A 17,774-nucleotide genomic window follows, 5' to 3' on the forward strand; every position below is an offset into this window, starting at 1 on the left:
CAACATCATTACAAATCTAACTTGTATTGGAGTGGAGGGGACTAACTTTTTACACACAAATTGCATGCATGAGTTAATACTGCACGAACGGAAGCTGAAGCTTTACCTGACTGAGCGGTCATCACTTCCAGTCATAGCTAGAGGCTTCGTTGGGTGCACAGCCAGCGCCCAAAGCTCTCCTTCACAGTGACCCTGCATTATGAGGAAGGGCTTGTTGCGATCGTGGACCACAATCTCAAAGATCTCACTGTCCTGTGTGCCCACTAGGATGTGATCTCCTCGCCAGCATACGCTACGCACTGACAGCCCTGTCAGAAACACAAATGGTAAACATAACCAAAAATGAACCGAAATAACACGCAAACATGAAAGCAGACAGACATTTGCCACTTATAAAAGGCAGCCGTTATTAAAGACGCAACAGGGATAATAAAAGCAGGAGGTGATAATAGCCATCTGCAGGCTAGGACGGAGATTTTAACAAGAAATACAAGGATGGCACATGTTTTCAAGCCGATTTGCAACTGACTTTTGGTAATACAGCAAGTATAGGATGGAGGATGCAAATGCTCTTTACATACAGTACTGTACAAAAGTTTCAGCCACTTTTGATGTTTGGTTTCTTAGTCATCAGAGAGGCAGTCCTTGAGTCATTTTGCAGCATCACAATGGCCTCAAACAAACAGGCAGAATCATCAAGAACTATCTTCAGCAACTCAAAGGTGAGGCCCACACAGAGCCCTGACCTTAACATACTGAAGTCAGTCTGGGATTACATAACTAGACAGAAGACACTGAGACATGAATGAATGAATGGAAAAAATGTGACGACTTCTCCACGATGCTCGGAACAGCTCACTGAAGATGACTTTAAGATAAATATTGATCCTATTTAGTCTTTTATTTGTTTGCTTCATTTTGCATGGATTAATTGCTTTTTTCAAATAAACCTTCTGTGCTTTGTTAAACACGTTAATTAAATCTTGCACTTTCTTCTCAGTTCTACTTTTTTTTAATGACAGAACAGTACTGTCATTGTACTGCTGCATTATTAGCTGGTGATTGTGTTTCTGTATCATTAAGCAAGAGAAAAACATGAATTATAAATTATAACATATTCCTTTAAAGGGCATTTCAGCCTAAATTTGGAAATAAATTCAGTTGAGTGAGAAAGTTTAATTGATCATGGTGTCTGAGTTTGTAAAACACATATTTAAAAACTGCAAAATCAGCAGGTTGAGAGCAGGTGTTGAGTTCTCCACATGCTGACATTTGAATGTTATTCAGATGTTTTTGGACACTTTGGGAACTAAACTGAATAAAAACACTCACTAGGCTATTATTGGCAGCATCACCAATTTACTGTATGAGCTTAAAACGTTTGCACAGAACTGTAGAAGACGTCTGTATACAGCGCAAAAATTGCAACAGTGCTTGAACTTACTAACAACAAGAGGAACAGCAGAACAAATGTGGCGACTGCTACAAACAGACTGACATGGTTGTTAACTCCGCCCTCAATGACATTACCCACCTCGGCTATTTTCACCTCTAGCTACTGTTAGGTCCAAGATTAAAAGTAAAGGAAATGGGGAAAAATAGAGAGCAAGAAGAAAATGTTAGAAAATTAATTAAAAAAAATATAATATAAAGAATGCCTTTTAAAAAAATCCAGATGTATTTGTTCATTCACACTGTTGTTTAAATTTTAACCTGCAACATTTCTGTACCCAAATTAATGGGAAAAAAGAGCAAATTTGACATCACCTTTATATCCTTGGTCTGTTTCCCTGAGATCAATGACAGTAATTGGTTTGAAGTTGAGATCCCACAGCCGGACGCAGCCGTCTCGGCCCCCGGTGGCAAAGCCCTCTTCACAGGCATTCATGCTGAAAATCCCTGACTGGAGGAAATGACAGGCTGTCAGTGAGGATCTGCACAGTAAATGAGCAACGACAGAACCAGCCTCAGCTACAAACTCCATAGTGCTGCTCCTCAGCCAGGCATTTGCTGAACAAGGCTTTTGCAATTACAAACTGGCTACAGCGGCCTCGAGATAAAACCAAACTGAGAAAAGGAAGTTGCCATGTTTGCTTTTATTATAGCTTAAGTGGAAAGCTCTACTGATGCCCTTGTTTGTCTGGTCTGCCCCTGTTCAACCCCTAGTAAGATATTTGGTCATCCAAAAAGCAGGAATGGACATGTACTGTAGTTATTATCCCCTCCCCCATTCGCCTATCCCCCCTCACCCAGCTGTTGATCCCGTAGATATCATTTAATCCTGTGGAGGAAAAGGCTGATCCTTTTCTACAGAGCAGAATCAAATAAATCCAGCGAGCATAGCTATGAACCCCGTTAAGTTTACTAGATGCTTTTACTTTAGTTCTGCTCTGTATGTACCTGGAGGTGTGCAAGCAAAACCCGCCTGAGCGAAAGACCACAATGCACCCTGATTACACACTTACCCCATGAGCACCCTGCACCGTCCTCATCAGGTTAATCCCTTTCCACACGTAGATGTCACCGTTCAAGGCACCTGAATAGGTGACTTCGTCCTTGGCGCAAGCAAGGCAGAGGATTGTTTGGAGATCCCCCGTTTTGCCAAAAACACCACGTTTGGGCGTGAGAGCATTACCGCATAAGCTCCAGAACTGCAAACACAAACAGAAAGAGTGGAAGAGTATGGTGGCTAATAATCCCCTGTGTAATCCTGTCCTGAAACGGCAAAGGCACAATTACGCAGTATTTGGGACCAAATATGTGTGTTTTGGCACACACGTACAACCACCATTAAAAAACACACACACGCACACAGACCTTGAAAGAAAAGTCAAACTCAAAATACCTAATCCCACACCTCACCCCAAGTCTCTGTATGCCATACTGGGTACTCTCGATGGGGGGTGGGGGCTGTGTCGTAATCACCTGATCAGCATCCACAGACACACGCACATACACGCATGCTCATGATTTATGAACAAGGTCATTGGGATGCACAGGCATGGCCTCGTCTGAGGGCGAAATCCATCAAACGGAGGGGGAGAGAGTGAAAATGAGACGCTCTGTCTGCATGGAGATGAGATCACAGGGACAAAGCTCAGGAAAGGCGTCTCGAATACTGAGACACAGCCATCCTCACGTGAAAGCGAGACACTCATCACCGGCAGGCGGCAGAAAAATGACACGCTGACAGCCCATTTTCTGCTTCACCTGATCATGTGTTTGACAGCTGCTTCGTATTCAAACCTATAGCTTGACTCAAAATGGATATTTGTGTTTCGGACAATGCACGAATGATTGCACAGCAGCTTGATAGGGACTAACAGGATAAACAAATGAGCTCTTTGAAAGTGACAGCTTGTCACACCCTCACTAACACCCATTGCCCTGACTGATAGAGCTGTTGCGCTCTAAGAGGAGGGACTCATTATCATAGACAAGCATCGCAGATGCCATCAGTCATTTAAGGCTTGCACACACCGTACCAGGACAGGACTTTTCTAGTCTTGAGCTCTTCACTGAGATTTCAGGGAGCATTTGCGAGTTAGGGAGCTTTTGTGGTTTCGTTGAAGGTTAAATAGTGAAAATCATAAATGTGTGACAAATACTGGGACACAGGTGAAAGTGTGTCAAGTGCTGGGTTTGGTAAGAGTTCGTGGGAGGGGGCTTTGTCGCACAGCCTGTTGCCGAAGCAGTGGGGATGGATGCGGCGTGACTGCACAGACCTCCCTGCCCGCAACTGATAAGGCAGCGAGACACAGGCGCTGGCTAATCCCTTCGCTGCAGAATTACCGAGAGAGAACTGGATGCTGGAGAGGTTTATGATGAGCCCATGAGCAGCAGAGAAAGGCACACAGGGGTAGGGACAACACGGAGGAAAGGTCCCTGAAAATAAGACTCCTCTGAGTCAAAATCAAGTCTTGGCAATGACACTTTTGAGCGAGCTCCTCCTCTTAGCACAGGATTAGTAGTATGTCGTTAGCTCGGTTACCTCCACCATCACCCCAAGGGAAAACTTTTAAGTGTAATTAACATAGAAAGGTCAGTCATTCATTATCTACTGCACTGCACGACCCTGTACGCCCTGCATCCCACTCACAATTCCCCCTCTTGCCCAAATACAGTGACCCTAAATGTTGCTGCTGCACTAACAGAGGTCAACTATTTGGCAGCCTGCTTTAAGGACAGCTAACTGACCTGAACTCAAGCCGACCTCTGTGGCTTTGTGGCTTTCAGATGACCAAAACACAAAAACAACACCCCTCTCACTACCCTTGACATTTTACTAACCGTGAGTTGTGGATATATTTTATGCTGTTCTAGGCACGTGAGTCTGCTTCTATTTATATCTGAGTGGTGTGATAGTGTGTTGAGATTATTATATGCTATGAACACCATGTGAGTGAGATCACCACATGGGTTTAAAATACACAAGTGAGTTGGTAGTTGACTCCAGACAAATAAAAACTTTGAAATTATGAAATTATCATGTTATGTACACAGGTTTAAGGTTGGTGGCCAACCTATGGTTCTGATTCCCAACCAGGGGCTTTTGTTATGTGATTTGGTGGAAATGATCTGAAAAAATTAGGTAACTTTTTCTGAGTTTCTTTTAATGTTAAGATGTTTTTCCTCATAAATGACCCAGTCATTTGGCGTCACAGGAAGTTAATGCTTTGTTGTGAGAAGTCAAACAGCTGGGAGAAACTGGGTGACAACACACAAAACATAAATGTACAACAGTCTTTGAAAAAGCTGGATAAAGTGGGGTATATGTTTGTGAATTCAAAACACAAAGTGATGAGTAGCTGCATGTGGAGGAAAGCGTCCCCACCACAGAGGTGGTGTTTTCCTCCTCCCTGCTAGTGAGTGGATTACTGGGGCTAAATCTCCTGTATGCTCTGAGTGCTATAATCACGGAGCGAAAACAGGCCAGGGGAGCAGATGTCACATGGTCTGCAGGGTGAAGGGCTGGGGAATTATGTGGGACAATTGCTGGATTGCCTTGGCATCAGACAACCCGAAGGGGTGAAAGGAGATGAGGAGGACGGGGAAGGACCAAAGGATTCTGCAAAGACTGGGGGGGTTGGGTGCAGCAGTTTCTGCATCGAGGCAGTAGAGGAAGAGTTGAGGGGGTAATTACTACGAGAGAACGTTAGACACCGAGAAAAACGTACAGTAGGTTAACCCCCCGACCTCACACCCCCTCTCGACTGCATTGCCCACTTAAGCGTGCCTGAATACTTAGCCTTGCAGAGCCAGAGGGTACATTTCCTATCTGAGCGTGATTCATTCTTTTCCCAATGTTTTGGAAATGAGCCTCCTCTGAACACTACAACTACACATCCCAAGGGACGGCTTGGCGAAGACAGACACCCTGCATCAACTCATTGAAGATTTATGAGCGCCACTCTTGAAAAGAGTGATAGAGATAGGCCTGGAAAGGGAAGTGAGCACAGCTGCAGTTTGTAGAGCGGAGGGCTTTTATAGAGTTGAATGGGGATTTTGAAAGGGGGAGCTGAGTAGCAGAGTCACGGTCTTCAACAAAAAAAAGAAAGAAAAAGAAACATTTTACTCTCTGCAGTGCAGATTACTACAAATTTGAGAGAAGAGAGAGAGTGAGTCTTTGCCTGTCCTACTTATGTTAAGTGCCTTATAGCCATGAAATAAAACGAATTTGCATAGATCTATTTTAAGGCTTTGATGTGGCCATGACGATAAAGCGGGGAGAACCGAGGCGCCATGAAAACTTCTAAAAATCATAATCTGTTTTCATATATTGTGCAAGCCTGAGCCATCTATAGTACACCGCATAAAACGACCAGGAAATGGCTGTACCTTGATATGTTTGACACCGCAGCTTACGAGCTTGCTCGGCTGGTACAAATCCCACGATATGTCAAATATCTGCAGGGAGAAAACACACAATGCATTAAATACCACAACATCCACCTTCAAGTCTGGACTTTTAATAATCACATTTGCTGCAGGAGGAGGAAATTAAAAGGGGAAAAAAAGTGTGTGGTGTGTCTGTGTGTGTTTACCCTGCCTGTGTTATAACGTGTGTGGGCTGAATTAGAAAACAACAGCTGCCTGTATTTCATCTTTTTTAAATTCCTTTTCATTAGACGTACACCCTCTCCGATGGGCTCTGGAAGGCTTACAATCAATCAGGCCTAACTTGTTTATGTCCCTGTTGGGCAGGTGCTCCATCCTGCATTTATAGCTAATTGAGGCGGTCAATACAGAGCTTGTGACGGAGGAGCAAGGGGAGGAGGAAAGTGTTTACCCTGTCTGTATGACCGGGAGCGGCTGCCAGAACCTTCCCTCTCCTCCAGTCCCACACACAGATTGTGTTTTTCGAGTCCAAACCCACAGACACCAAACACTGTAAAGAGAGCAAAGAAAAACAGAGACATCACAGACTCTCACTAATCACTGCAAAACAAACTTAGCTAGCTCCACTGCAGCATGGTAGGTCACAGTGAAAGGGCTAATAATGGCTACAGAGCAGAAGAGAACAGTTGTCCAGCCTCTGGCGCTTCCAGTGAGCACATTTGAGTGCTTTTGCTGGAGGAGCCACCTATAGCCGACTGAGTGAGTAGGCAGCGGCAGCAGTGGAGCAGAAGAGAAGAGAGCAACTCTCATGGAAATCCTTCACTACTCCGCTGCTTGGTTTACATCTTCGATGCAGTGCTGAATCAGTGTTTGGCTATGGACAGAAGTCTCTGGTGAGGTATTTGCACAGTTTTAACTGAATTTGAAAAGCCAGTGTTTTAATGATGAGCAAAGAGGCCCCGAGTGTTGAAACCCAGTGGAACCGTGCAGATGAAGGCGGCTGAGATGTGCATTCAAACTCAAGTAATGTTTTAGCAGCGGTAGTGGCGTAGCTCTAGGGATGTACTGTCGACGGGTCTCGCTCAGCAGTTATTAGATGAATCTCTGTAAGTAGTTGTACAGATATTCATTCATAACAATAAAAACCTAGAATGACTTGGGGTTTTTTGATCATCAAAAGTTTTGGTGCTATTGGAGCCTTTTTGGCAAGGATCCCTTCACAACACTAACACAAATTTTGCTGGTTTGGGGTTAATGAGACTTAACAACATGGACTGAGGCAAACATTTTATCATTTTAAAATAGTTCTTATTGGTATGGACGGTAATTAAATTAGTTTTTTTTAAATACTGTAACTCAATCCCTTTTTTTGGAACACAGTTCAAAATCCTTTATGCCCAAATATCTGGTATTAATGATATGTTAAAGAATCTATAAGTTCATAAATGTTATAGCATGCTAGCATGCTAAAGTAAGACGGCTAAGATGGTTAACATTATACCAGCTATATTTCCCCATATTGATATTGAAAGGATGTCAGCATACAAAGATTGCTGGCTGTTGCTAGGTAAAACTGGTAGCAAGGAGTTATACAGCGCTGTCCCAAACAACTTTATGGTTGCTGCAAGAACGCTGTGATCACACGTAGATTGCATAAAAAGACACAGACTTGTCTTGTGGAGAATTTTAAATCAAATAATTTGACACTCCTATCAATATTAATAATGATACTGTTATTCAATGAGTGTCTCTGTGTAAGAGTATATAGCTCCAGCTAGCTAACTTGTTTGCTGAACTTTCTACTCCACCTTCTTCCTTAAATATAGTGATTTCTGGCACCAAAAAACATTCCAACATGCCAAAATGCTAATAATGTGACTGTGACACAAAATCACTATTTTAGTTGAGCAACTAAAACTGGCACACAGTTACATCTTAGTCTCTCAGGCATGTCAGATGTTATGACATAATCATAAAGTCTAGCAACCACTAACCCAGGCCTAAAATCTATAGCATTTATACATTTATGTATAAAACCTTAAAAACTAATTGGGTGATTTTTTTTCAATCAAAAATTATCTAATTTATATCCACAAAATGATGTGTTATATATTATGAAATCATCACATCACCTAGCAACCACCTAAAATCTCAAATCACAGATGAAACCACATAATAATTGTTTGCAAAAACCCTTGATCACAGCATAATCTGGCATGCAGAAATTGTCTAAAACAGAATAAAAGACTCAGTAATATCAGTAATGCTGTAATATCTCGGAGAGAAGGAAGTGTCAAATATCAGTGTACTTTTTTTATATTGCTATAATAGATGGACAGGGTAATGGCACCAGGGATTTATTCTAGATTGCTCTGAGGTCAGCTCTCACTTCCTCTGATCCAGGAAGGGGGAGCGATGGAGGGTAAATAGAGCTGCTAAACTAATAAGCGATGGATTTTTCTCTGGCTTTAAAAACTGTCACCTTTCATCTAAGTCCCCAGCTCATCACCCGAGCAGGAAAGTAACACAGGGTCATATTCCTTCCCTGAAAAAAATAGGATGTTAAAGTCCACTTTGAAAGGCGTGTAAATACAAAACCTGTTCTGTATTGATTTTCACAGTTCACATCAATATGATATCTGAAGGTTGCAGTGTGTAAACGTTAACTGGTGACAAGTCCGAGAAAGATTGAAACAATGACAAAAAAAGATAAAAAGGAGGTTGCTGGAAGGTTGGTTGTGTCAGAGAATAAAAACTAAATTGTCTGGATGCAAGCCTGTTACGTACGGCAAGTTTATCTCACTTTAACACTGCAAACTGACAAGTTCTGTGATGCAATACGACTGCAGCTCAGTAATCTCATTTGGAGTAATAGGAAATATGGCATTCACAGCTGCAAAATGCTCATACAGTTCTGCAGATCTGCTATCTGGTGACACTTCCAGCTCTCTTTGGCTCCCTAGAAACGTCCCTAAATTTTATGGCACTGGACAAAGTCTGCAAAGATTAAAACTACAGCAGCGCTGTTCATCTTTTAATGTGACAGATTCTTACTGTCTTTTAACATTTGCATTATTCTGCAAGAACAGTACCTGTCCATCGAGGTCAAAGGCCAGGCAAGCAATGCCATGTGTGTGCACATCCTTGAGGATGGACACAGTCTGCACAGTGTAGGAGTCCCACACACAGATGTAAGGCTCCTTGCCCACCTGTCCCGTGGCCACCAACACTCGCTCCGGATGGAGAGCTAAGCTGCGCAGAGAGAAAACGGGCAGAGAAAACACCTGGTTAGCATAGCTATTTTGCGTGATTGCATGTACATGTGTGAGTGTGTAGTTGTGTGTGCAGACAAGGGATTCACCCTCCCAGCAAATGAACACATTAAGTCTCCAATGGAAAGAGAGTGGCAGCTTGATGAAGTGACATGGTTCAGTTAACTCAGTCATGCTCAGTGCACACACACACACACACACACACACACACACTTAGCCTGGCTTCATGTGTGGTATCAAAGTATAAAAAGCAACACTGGCAAATCTGTGAATTTCATCTTTCTCAGCTTTTATTCATAATCTCCCTTGAATTATTTTTTGCCCTTTTCACCTTTTTTAATTCATATGGGGTTTCCTCGCATCACTGGGCATATGTTTGTAACACTGTTACATAATCCCCCCCACCCCCCCCACCCCACCCCCTTCGCTCCACTCGTACCTCCCCCACCTACAAGCTATCCCACTCTACAGCTGAGCAACAGCCTGCTGTATATAGCTGTCACTCTCTTCTCCCGCTCCACCCATCCTTTCACCAGACCCCAGTCACGTTCCAGGCAGGCCTGAGTGATTTACTGGGCAAGGCTTCCTCTCACCTTGTCCTGGCCTATATAGTTCACGCTGCGATGGAGCTCCCTCCATTATAATCAGACTGCCTGTTTTGCCAACTGCTCTCCAGCATTTGTAATCCTGGCGTGTATTCAGACAGCAGGGCCAGCGAGGCTTCACGAACCGAGCAGCATCAACCTGCTGAGTGAAAGCGGCTCCCAACAAATAGCCCACTTTGACTCTCTAAACTACTTTGTCTCATCTTTCTCCTTCAAAGTTTTCAGTGTGGATCTTTCTGCCTGACTGCTGACACTTTATCTGCATCCGTAATGCGCTGTCATCACAGAGCAGATAAAGCTTGGTGGTGTAACGTCTTTCAAAGCTGAGGTGGGTCTGATGTGACAAGCCTGATCTTTGTCATCCTTCAGCCCTCTCTGCTTTTTCTCTCCCTTTGCCCCGGCTACGCCACCGTCTTCGTTGAACCTCTCTCCAACTTGGCACAATTTCTCATCTTACTTTTTATGAATTATATAATCTGAGCAAAGCAGCTAAAAATAGCATTCAGAGGAAGAGAGAAATACTGAGATGCAGACAGACAGCAGAGAAAACTGCTTTGGCATGACCAGGTACTTTGCGGTAAATCTGTCTGGTGTGTTGACGTAAAACATGATTAATGAAGATGAAAACTTCCAACATTTTTGGAGTCACCAAAAAAAGGAAGTGCTGATACTTATAACTCCTATCCCGTAGTTAAAATGTGGTAGGTCCCCTTTACAGCGTGAAAATCAAATGCAGTCTTCGAGCCAGCTACAACCAGACTGTTTCCCTTACATTCCTGTCAGCTGAAGAGCTTGTTAAATGCCATCACTAATGACTCTGCCTGCAGTGCATTTCCACGGTTCTCCTGTTTGATATAGGCTACGGCTGTTTGATGCATCTGTCCTCCATCTGCATAATGCTGTAGTACAAAACGAGCTATACGGCAAACAGAGCAGCGATTTAACTCCCTGTTTTTTTATAGATATAGCTGATTTCTGACAGTGAGGATGCAAAAATAGAGCACAGGAACGATACGCTTGGTTTGCAAGAAAGATAGGAAACCCCATGAACAGAGCCCATTAAAGTACAGGAGGCCACAATTGATCCTCATTTTAAAGTACGCTCCTGAGACACATGCAGCAGTAGTTTTCTTTGTCTGATTTTCCCTACACTGGATTAAAAAGAAGCAGCGGATTAGGACATTTCAGAAGGTCTATATAGTAGAGGATATTTCCCAGGATACTGCAAAGTGTTTTTAATCCATCAGCTTGCTCCTAAAACTAAAAATAGAAAAGATAAAGTAAGCAGCAGGTATGTAGAGTAGTGCTCTTCTTGATTAGATAGTCTAAAAGACAGCGAAAAGGATGAAGAAAAGGATGACGATTGGGGCAAAGATTCTCTTACAGAAATTTAGTGACGTTACAAAAATAGAACCAAAATTGTCATTTTATTTTTTTCTCAAATTATTAGTTAAGGAACAGAAATTAATTGGTTTAATTATCAAGAAACCACTAATCATTTGTAAATGATATTTCTTTTGAATGTGAGGATTCACAGAAGCAATATATGCATCATATATCAATTAAACAATACTTAAAGTAGTATAATAGTCAAAAAGGCATCACTGACATCTAGGCTGTTTATGGTAAGGGTGAAGTATAATATAAGGGTATCTGAGCATGTGTAGCCGCTTCCACCTCATCAGTGTAAAACATTCATAATGCCACTTAAAACAGTCAGATATATATATTTTTAACCCCAGTGACAACACTGATGAATCATACCATTGTGCTAAGTAACTGTACTAAACTCTGGAGGATCTTAATTGGGTACGACAGGTGAGCTCTTTAGAGAACAAGCTTCCTTTTACAGAGTAGCCCTGGCAGCTACTAACAGTGAGTGCATTTGTGATTGTGCTGGGACTTTTTAAGAGTATCCTGGCTATGTGTTGCACACGCACCCATCTGGATGAAGTCTTTTCCTGGTTTTAAGAAACCTAGATATCCTACCTGGAATACTTCAATGGAATTAGGGACAACAAATAAATATAAAAATACACTGTAGTGCTTCCTGTGACAACAATTATTGATACTCTGAAACCAAAGAAATATTTTTATTACTAAATGCAGAAACTTTCACCTGCTTCATGACTCAATGGGATGAACTGATAAATGATTCTGTATATATGTGTGAGGGAGACACATATATATAAAATAAATGCAACACTGGGACAACACAAGGACTGAAAAGACACATGTATTTAAAACCTTGTTATTATTACCACCCCATGATAATAGCTATGTAAATACAAGGTGCTTGCTGTGATAGTGAAAAATATAAAACATAACTGAACACAATTAACACAATTAACCCAAAACCTGGGAAGAATAATAATACTTAGGCATGCAAATACACTCATTGGCAATATGGAAATGCATGTAAAGATATGAAGCAGGCAGTCTTATTGGTAACAGATTAGTCTAGTGTTCCAATAAGGCTTTTTCCTTGTGGATATGGTGGCTGAACATTTCCAGCATGCGATCTAGAAAAAGCAAAATGAACGATTACCATAGAGAATGATATTATACTGAGGCTGGCGCCTGCATATAAAATAAGCTAAAGATAACGTCTTAGGAAGTAGATCATCACAAACCATCCATATTAATCAACACTAAGACAATGGAAGATGGAAGCAAAGATGGATATGTAAATCATATCAGCTCTCATAGCTGCTGTCAGCAGTAAAACTATCTGTAAGCACATTCTCACACACTGCTCTAGTGTATCACAGTGATTTGATTCACATGCACAGCTCTAACTTGTTCAGTAGTAGTCAAAATACTGTATTTATTATTATTAAAAATGCTTTTTTTTGTTCATATCATTAGTTTGTGGACAGACAGACTCTTCTTTGCAAGCCAGACACATTGTTATTGTATGAACTCTGCAGCAGTATTAATGGAAATGTATTCACAGCATCTCTCCAAGCTCACCGAAACAAGACCAGCCTCACTCTGGCATCTATAATCCATAATTCTGGCCGTGATCCATCATAGAGGTAACATGATATTCTGAGTAACAGGAGATGGCCTTTTATTTCTGTGTTCATGAAACCCTCTCGTTAACTCGTTAGCTCTCACGATCAAAACAAGAAAACATGCAGAAAAGATCACAGTGCAGAAACAATAAATGACTTATCAGCCTGTTATTGTCCAGCCAGAGAGTAATTGTGCTTTCTCTCATTGCTCGATTTACATTCAGTTTGAAACATGAGGTCACATGTACATATGTTCAGTATGAATACAGAGCTTGTGTAAGTTACAGGCCTATTTTATTGCTTGCATTTAAGGCAGCTTCTTGTATTCTGTTTATTGCGTTTGCTGTTCATGTCACAGTGATGATGAAACTCGCGTTTCAAGGCTAGACCATCAAATAATGACTACACGGAGAAGGCCGCCATGCCTCTATCTTCCCACGCTTTTGTGAATTCACACCCACAAATGAAATAAAATGTAACAAAAGAGGGATTTTTCTGCCTCAAATTGGCCTTTGGGGTTGATTTTGCAAGCACGACTAGTCTGCAAGAATCTGCGTAGATCTCTCTTATTTCTGGCCAACCCCACTTAAAAATAATTGATTTTAAATTATTTTATTAAAACCCTTGTGAATTTCCTTTGTAGAGGAGGCTAAAACCTCTTTGGTGGAGGCCAAGGTTTTTAAGTACAGGAAAAACCCTGCAAATACGTGCTTTCCTAACAATCTCTTTATCCCTGCATTGAGTGTGCAGTTAGGTTTGGGTCATGGGTAACTCAATTGGAAAACCACTGTGAAATTCTAGGACAATACCAGCACACGTGCTTTAAAACTAGAAATTTAGCCTGTTTCAGTACCATTGTATTTTTTGTTTGTTTATTTTTTATTATTTATCTTCCCCCACCCCCCCTCCCGGTCAGCTACTGACTGAACTATCATTGAACACAACAGATAAAGATAAAGATCAGCCTCTTTTTTCCCATAAGGCTGATGGAGTGAGTAAGGCTCCTATGAGTTAAAAGTGTAGCCAGCTGTTCCTTTTGCTTTGAAAGTATTCGTGTGAACCGGTCTTTGCGTGGACAGTATGTGCTCTGACTGTCGGGGTTTAAGCTTTGTAGTATAGACCAGTGGGTCTCAAACTGTGGCTCAGACAACCAGGTGAAAAATATGAGGTGAGACTAAAGTCAACAAGAGTTTCCACAAACTTTATTTTTCTGTTAATGGTGCTTTCAGCTGCTGCTTTATTTCCCTAAGGTTCACCACGGTGGATGGATCAGCATATTTGATTTGGCACAGATTTTATGCCGACTGGCTCTTCCTGATGCAACTCTCCTTTTTATCAGGGCTTGGCACCGACACTTGGAGTGCATTAGCTTGCGACCCTGAGGCAGGGTTTGTGATCTCCCAGGGATCTTTCACATGTATGGTGAATGTGTTAACCATGTTAATGATTGGTAGGAAAAAACTAAGGGTTTTCTAAAGTGGTGCATTCCAGCAGTATAGCCAACCTTCCCAGGGTGTTTCCTCTCTTCAGGGTTTGCTTACCAATCCGACCAATCATGCCTCCTACACACATAAGCATGATTGGTCTGTATACAGTTAGCCAAACTTAACTGTATTAAGTTTCCTGATAGAATTCTGTTCATTTTTCTCATGTTTCTGGACATTTGATAAAGAAAAAAAGTATTTATGTGTAACTTAAACACAGGTTATTAAAGATACTTAGTGAAGAAGAAGAGTGAAGAGTATTTTTAATCATAGTCCTAATAATTTTTCTTGAGTGGGAGCCAAGACTGTTTATATACAGGAAAAACTCTGTTTCTGCTGAGGTTTAGCAGGAGCCTCAGGCTCTTAGTTTCTGACTTGAATAAAAGCCGTTTGGAACAACAGCAGATATGAGGAAAGAATAGCAAAAAACAGTTTTAACAAGGCTACCCACACTAATGATGCGCCTCACAGTACTCTGCTCTAACTGGAGGTCGTTAACAGTCTCCTAGGTCTATTCTGTTATCGCCCAGTAACATGTTTATTTACATTTCTAACAAAGCATTACTAAACCGCCTAAAAGGCCAACCAAAAGAAGGCTAGACTACTGCATCATTGTCTGCTCAGTCTTTCATTCATGTGTAAACCTGCCAATTAGCTCTTCCACATTACTCGGAGACCAGTTAAAACAGGCTTCAGGGTGAATAAAACCAAGTGGGAGAAATGGGTAAAATCAGTTTAATCTGACAAATGTTCCCATGTGACCCCCTCAAAGTGAGCTGTGAAAAATTTAACCTGTGAAAATACTCAGAGTTATAAATGCCCTAGGTGTATATGGATAGGTTGAAATTTTGCACTTTTTAATAAAGGATAAAACTTCTTGTATAATCTTTCAATGTCTGATTCCTACTGTGCCAAAAATATATTTGTAATACAGTAATTTTAAACAGTTGAGAAATATTAAATTAGAGATTCTATTTAAAATCATGAAATTAAAACCATGATGAAGTTGAGTGGGTGAGCACATGTATACAACATGTATACAAAGCTACTACAGGATTTTATTTAACTTCATATATATATTTTTTTAACCTTGATTTGAGCAGCACGCCCAGTCTTGATAATAATAACGCCATTGAAATTTTCCATGGCGCCATGGTGGGTTTGATGGCGCCATTGTACAAAAAAATCAGGTGATGATGAGTGGGTCAGGTGAGAGGCATTCATTGACTTTTTACAGGATTACCCAAAACGAGTGCTGCAATGACCCTGTGAAGTACAAATTAATGTAAAAATTGCTTACGAATCTACAGCAACAGTGCATCAAGAAAATGAAGAGAAGCAGTATTTGAATTTTAAGTCCCTCTAAAGAAGCCACTTCTCTTCCACATGAGTTTGTGCAACGTGATAATTCAGATCTGAATGTGGCGAGCACTGCTCCTGGTTGTGCTGCAGAAGTCATATTCAAAGGCAGTATTTAAAAGAGCTTCATAAGCACTCCTTCGAGGCCTTTAAAATGGCTATTACTTGGCATTTAATAAAAGACAGCTTAAGGGACCTATTTAGCTTGCACTGTAAGTATATAGCGCTAGTTCAAACCACCTGGCTGCACAAAAAGCACATGGCCACACTGAAATACTCTGATCAAATTTGCAGATTTTACACCAATTTACCACTTTTGTACTTTCAACAGTTTTGTAGATCATATATCAGATTATTGTTTAATCTGTGACTCCTCCTGCTCACCATTTGAACTCAGGCACTTCACTCACAGGGCAGCAGAGGGTTAGTATCTCTACTGTCCGATTAATAATGGAGCAGGAGTCCAGCTGACGACCGACACAGTATAAAGCTAGTCATCTCCAGGCCAACCCACACACAGACGCACATATGTCAACACAAGCACTAAACCACTGGTCACAGGTCATTGTTGTGCAGCATGCTGAGAAAGATGAGTGATATAATGATTAATGATAACTTTTTATTAAAAAAAAGGTTTCAACGTTTTCCCTGAGATGCAGAGGTCGAGCTACTAAATCCCTTATTAGCTCAATTTTCCAATTCAAGGATTCCTTCAAGGACAGCTTTGTTCAAGTGCATTTTTCAGATACTGCACATTAGTATTGGACTGCACAGAGGTAAATATGGCCACTTTACTGGCTACACTGTCAACCTTTCTTTTAAAAATGACTAAATGTTGAGCATCAATGTCAAATATTTTACATTAAACCACATTTTATATTAAAGCAGCAACCCATTCGTCCTTTTTGTACAAATGGTTTGCTGCTTTTCCCAGGATGACATTGTTTAAAAGTAGATTGTCAGTGACAGATACTTTTAAACCATAAACATGAACTCAACAAAATAAATTTTAAAATATTAGTTTCTGTTTAGTAATTAATGTTAGTGTAGTGGTTCCTTCCAACATGGGAGCAAGAGCAGTCTTCAAAGGACCCCTTGCTTTGCTGGAGTGCCCTTGAGCAAAAATATTGAACCCACAGCAAACTAGGGATGCTGCTAATTAGGGGTGCACTCCCCGTGGAGCTGAAAAATATCGCATTACATTGCACAAGGTGACACCAGCTCCAATAATGACAACTCTACACTTTCAGTACACGTTTCAAGTCTGGTGCTGTCCACGGTGCTGAAATGCATTTATATGTTTATATAAACATGTCATTACTACCTGATTATGTCATCGTTGTGCCCCAGGTAAAATTTCTGCTTGTGTTCCCGGGTGTTATACACAACTCCCACACCGGCGACGAAATAGACAATTTCCTTGGCGGCGGTGTAGTACAGGTTGTTGCGGCACTGATGTCCCCGGTATCCGTACACCCACTCCAGTCTCAGGTGGCAGTTGGGAGCAGTCCTGTCAGCCATGTCCGCACTTCCGTGTGTGTCTCTCTGTCGCTATCACGCAGACTTTCTGATATAGTGTCATTCACCAAAAAGGATTTATTTGAAGCCCGCGTGTCCCATTAGGCTAGTTCCATTGGAAACAACCAGGAGTCAAGAGCAAGCGTTGAAATCGGGCATCTTTGCGGGTTATGTGAATTAAAAGACTCGCTGCCTGGTAAAATGAAAGCCCTCTGCCTATGTTTAAGAAACTGATTTCTACGCTTGTGTTTTCATTCAGTCTACTTGTACTTCAGCCCCGGGCTCGCGGTCCTCTTCGAGTTGGGTCAAAGCTCCTGTCAAATCCTACAAAGATGGAGCTGTACTGTTATTCCATACGCACCGCCTACAAAGATGACGGAGGAGTCCGTTACCCAATCAGATGCTTTGATTTACTCAGGAGGAAAAAGCAGGAGAGGACAACTCCGTCATGACCAAGAAGCAAGCAGTCTAGCAGCTAGACCCTATTTCTGAATATTTTTTATTTAATGTCAGCATTTATGCTTTTAATGTTTTATTTTCAACCATATAATTAAAAAAATACCAAAAGCAGGTAATTGAAATTTTAATTGTTTAAAAATTATGTATTACTTAGTCCATTCAAGTATTCAAAGTGTTTATTAAGTGTGGCGTGTTTCATGACTTATAAAAAGAGTTATGAGT

General features: G+C 41.3%; 1 protein-coding gene across 4 annotated transcripts in view; it reads right to left on the minus strand.

Moving 5' to 3' along the window:
* The window catches only part of eml5 (EMAP like 5), a 53,602-nt gene extending 36,168 nt beyond the window's left edge, over positions 1-17,434 (minus strand). For 2 of the 4 annotated variants that reach the window (XM_085143834.1, XM_085143832.1), the window contains exons 1-8: positions 16,900-17,434; positions 8,931-9,090; positions 6,290-6,388; positions 5,839-5,907; positions 2,466-2,651; positions 1,768-1,903; positions 1,535-1,558; positions 107-308 (exon numbers count right to left, since the gene is read on the minus strand). In XM_085143834.1, coding sequence (XP_084999960.1) covers positions 107-308; positions 1,535-1,558; positions 1,768-1,903; positions 2,466-2,651; positions 5,839-5,907; positions 6,290-6,388; positions 8,931-9,090; positions 16,900-17,096 — 1,073 coding nt within the window. In that variant the 5' untranslated portion in view covers positions 17,097-17,434. The remainder of the gene's footprint in view (positions 1-106; positions 309-1,534; positions 1,559-1,767; positions 1,904-2,465; positions 2,652-5,838; positions 5,908-6,289; positions 6,389-8,930; positions 9,091-16,899) is intronic. The other 2 variants (XM_085143835.1, XM_085143833.1) reach the window with 1 other exon arrangement.
* Between the last annotated feature and the right edge of the window lie 340 nt (positions 17,435-17,774).

The sequence above is a fragment of the Neolamprologus multifasciatus genome, chromosome 19, assembly GCF_963576455.1.
Source record: "Neolamprologus multifasciatus chromosome 19, fNeoMul1.2, whole genome shotgun sequence".
In the NCBI taxonomy this organism is placed as follows: Eukaryota; Metazoa; Chordata; class Actinopteri; order Cichliformes; family Cichlidae; genus Neolamprologus; species Neolamprologus multifasciatus.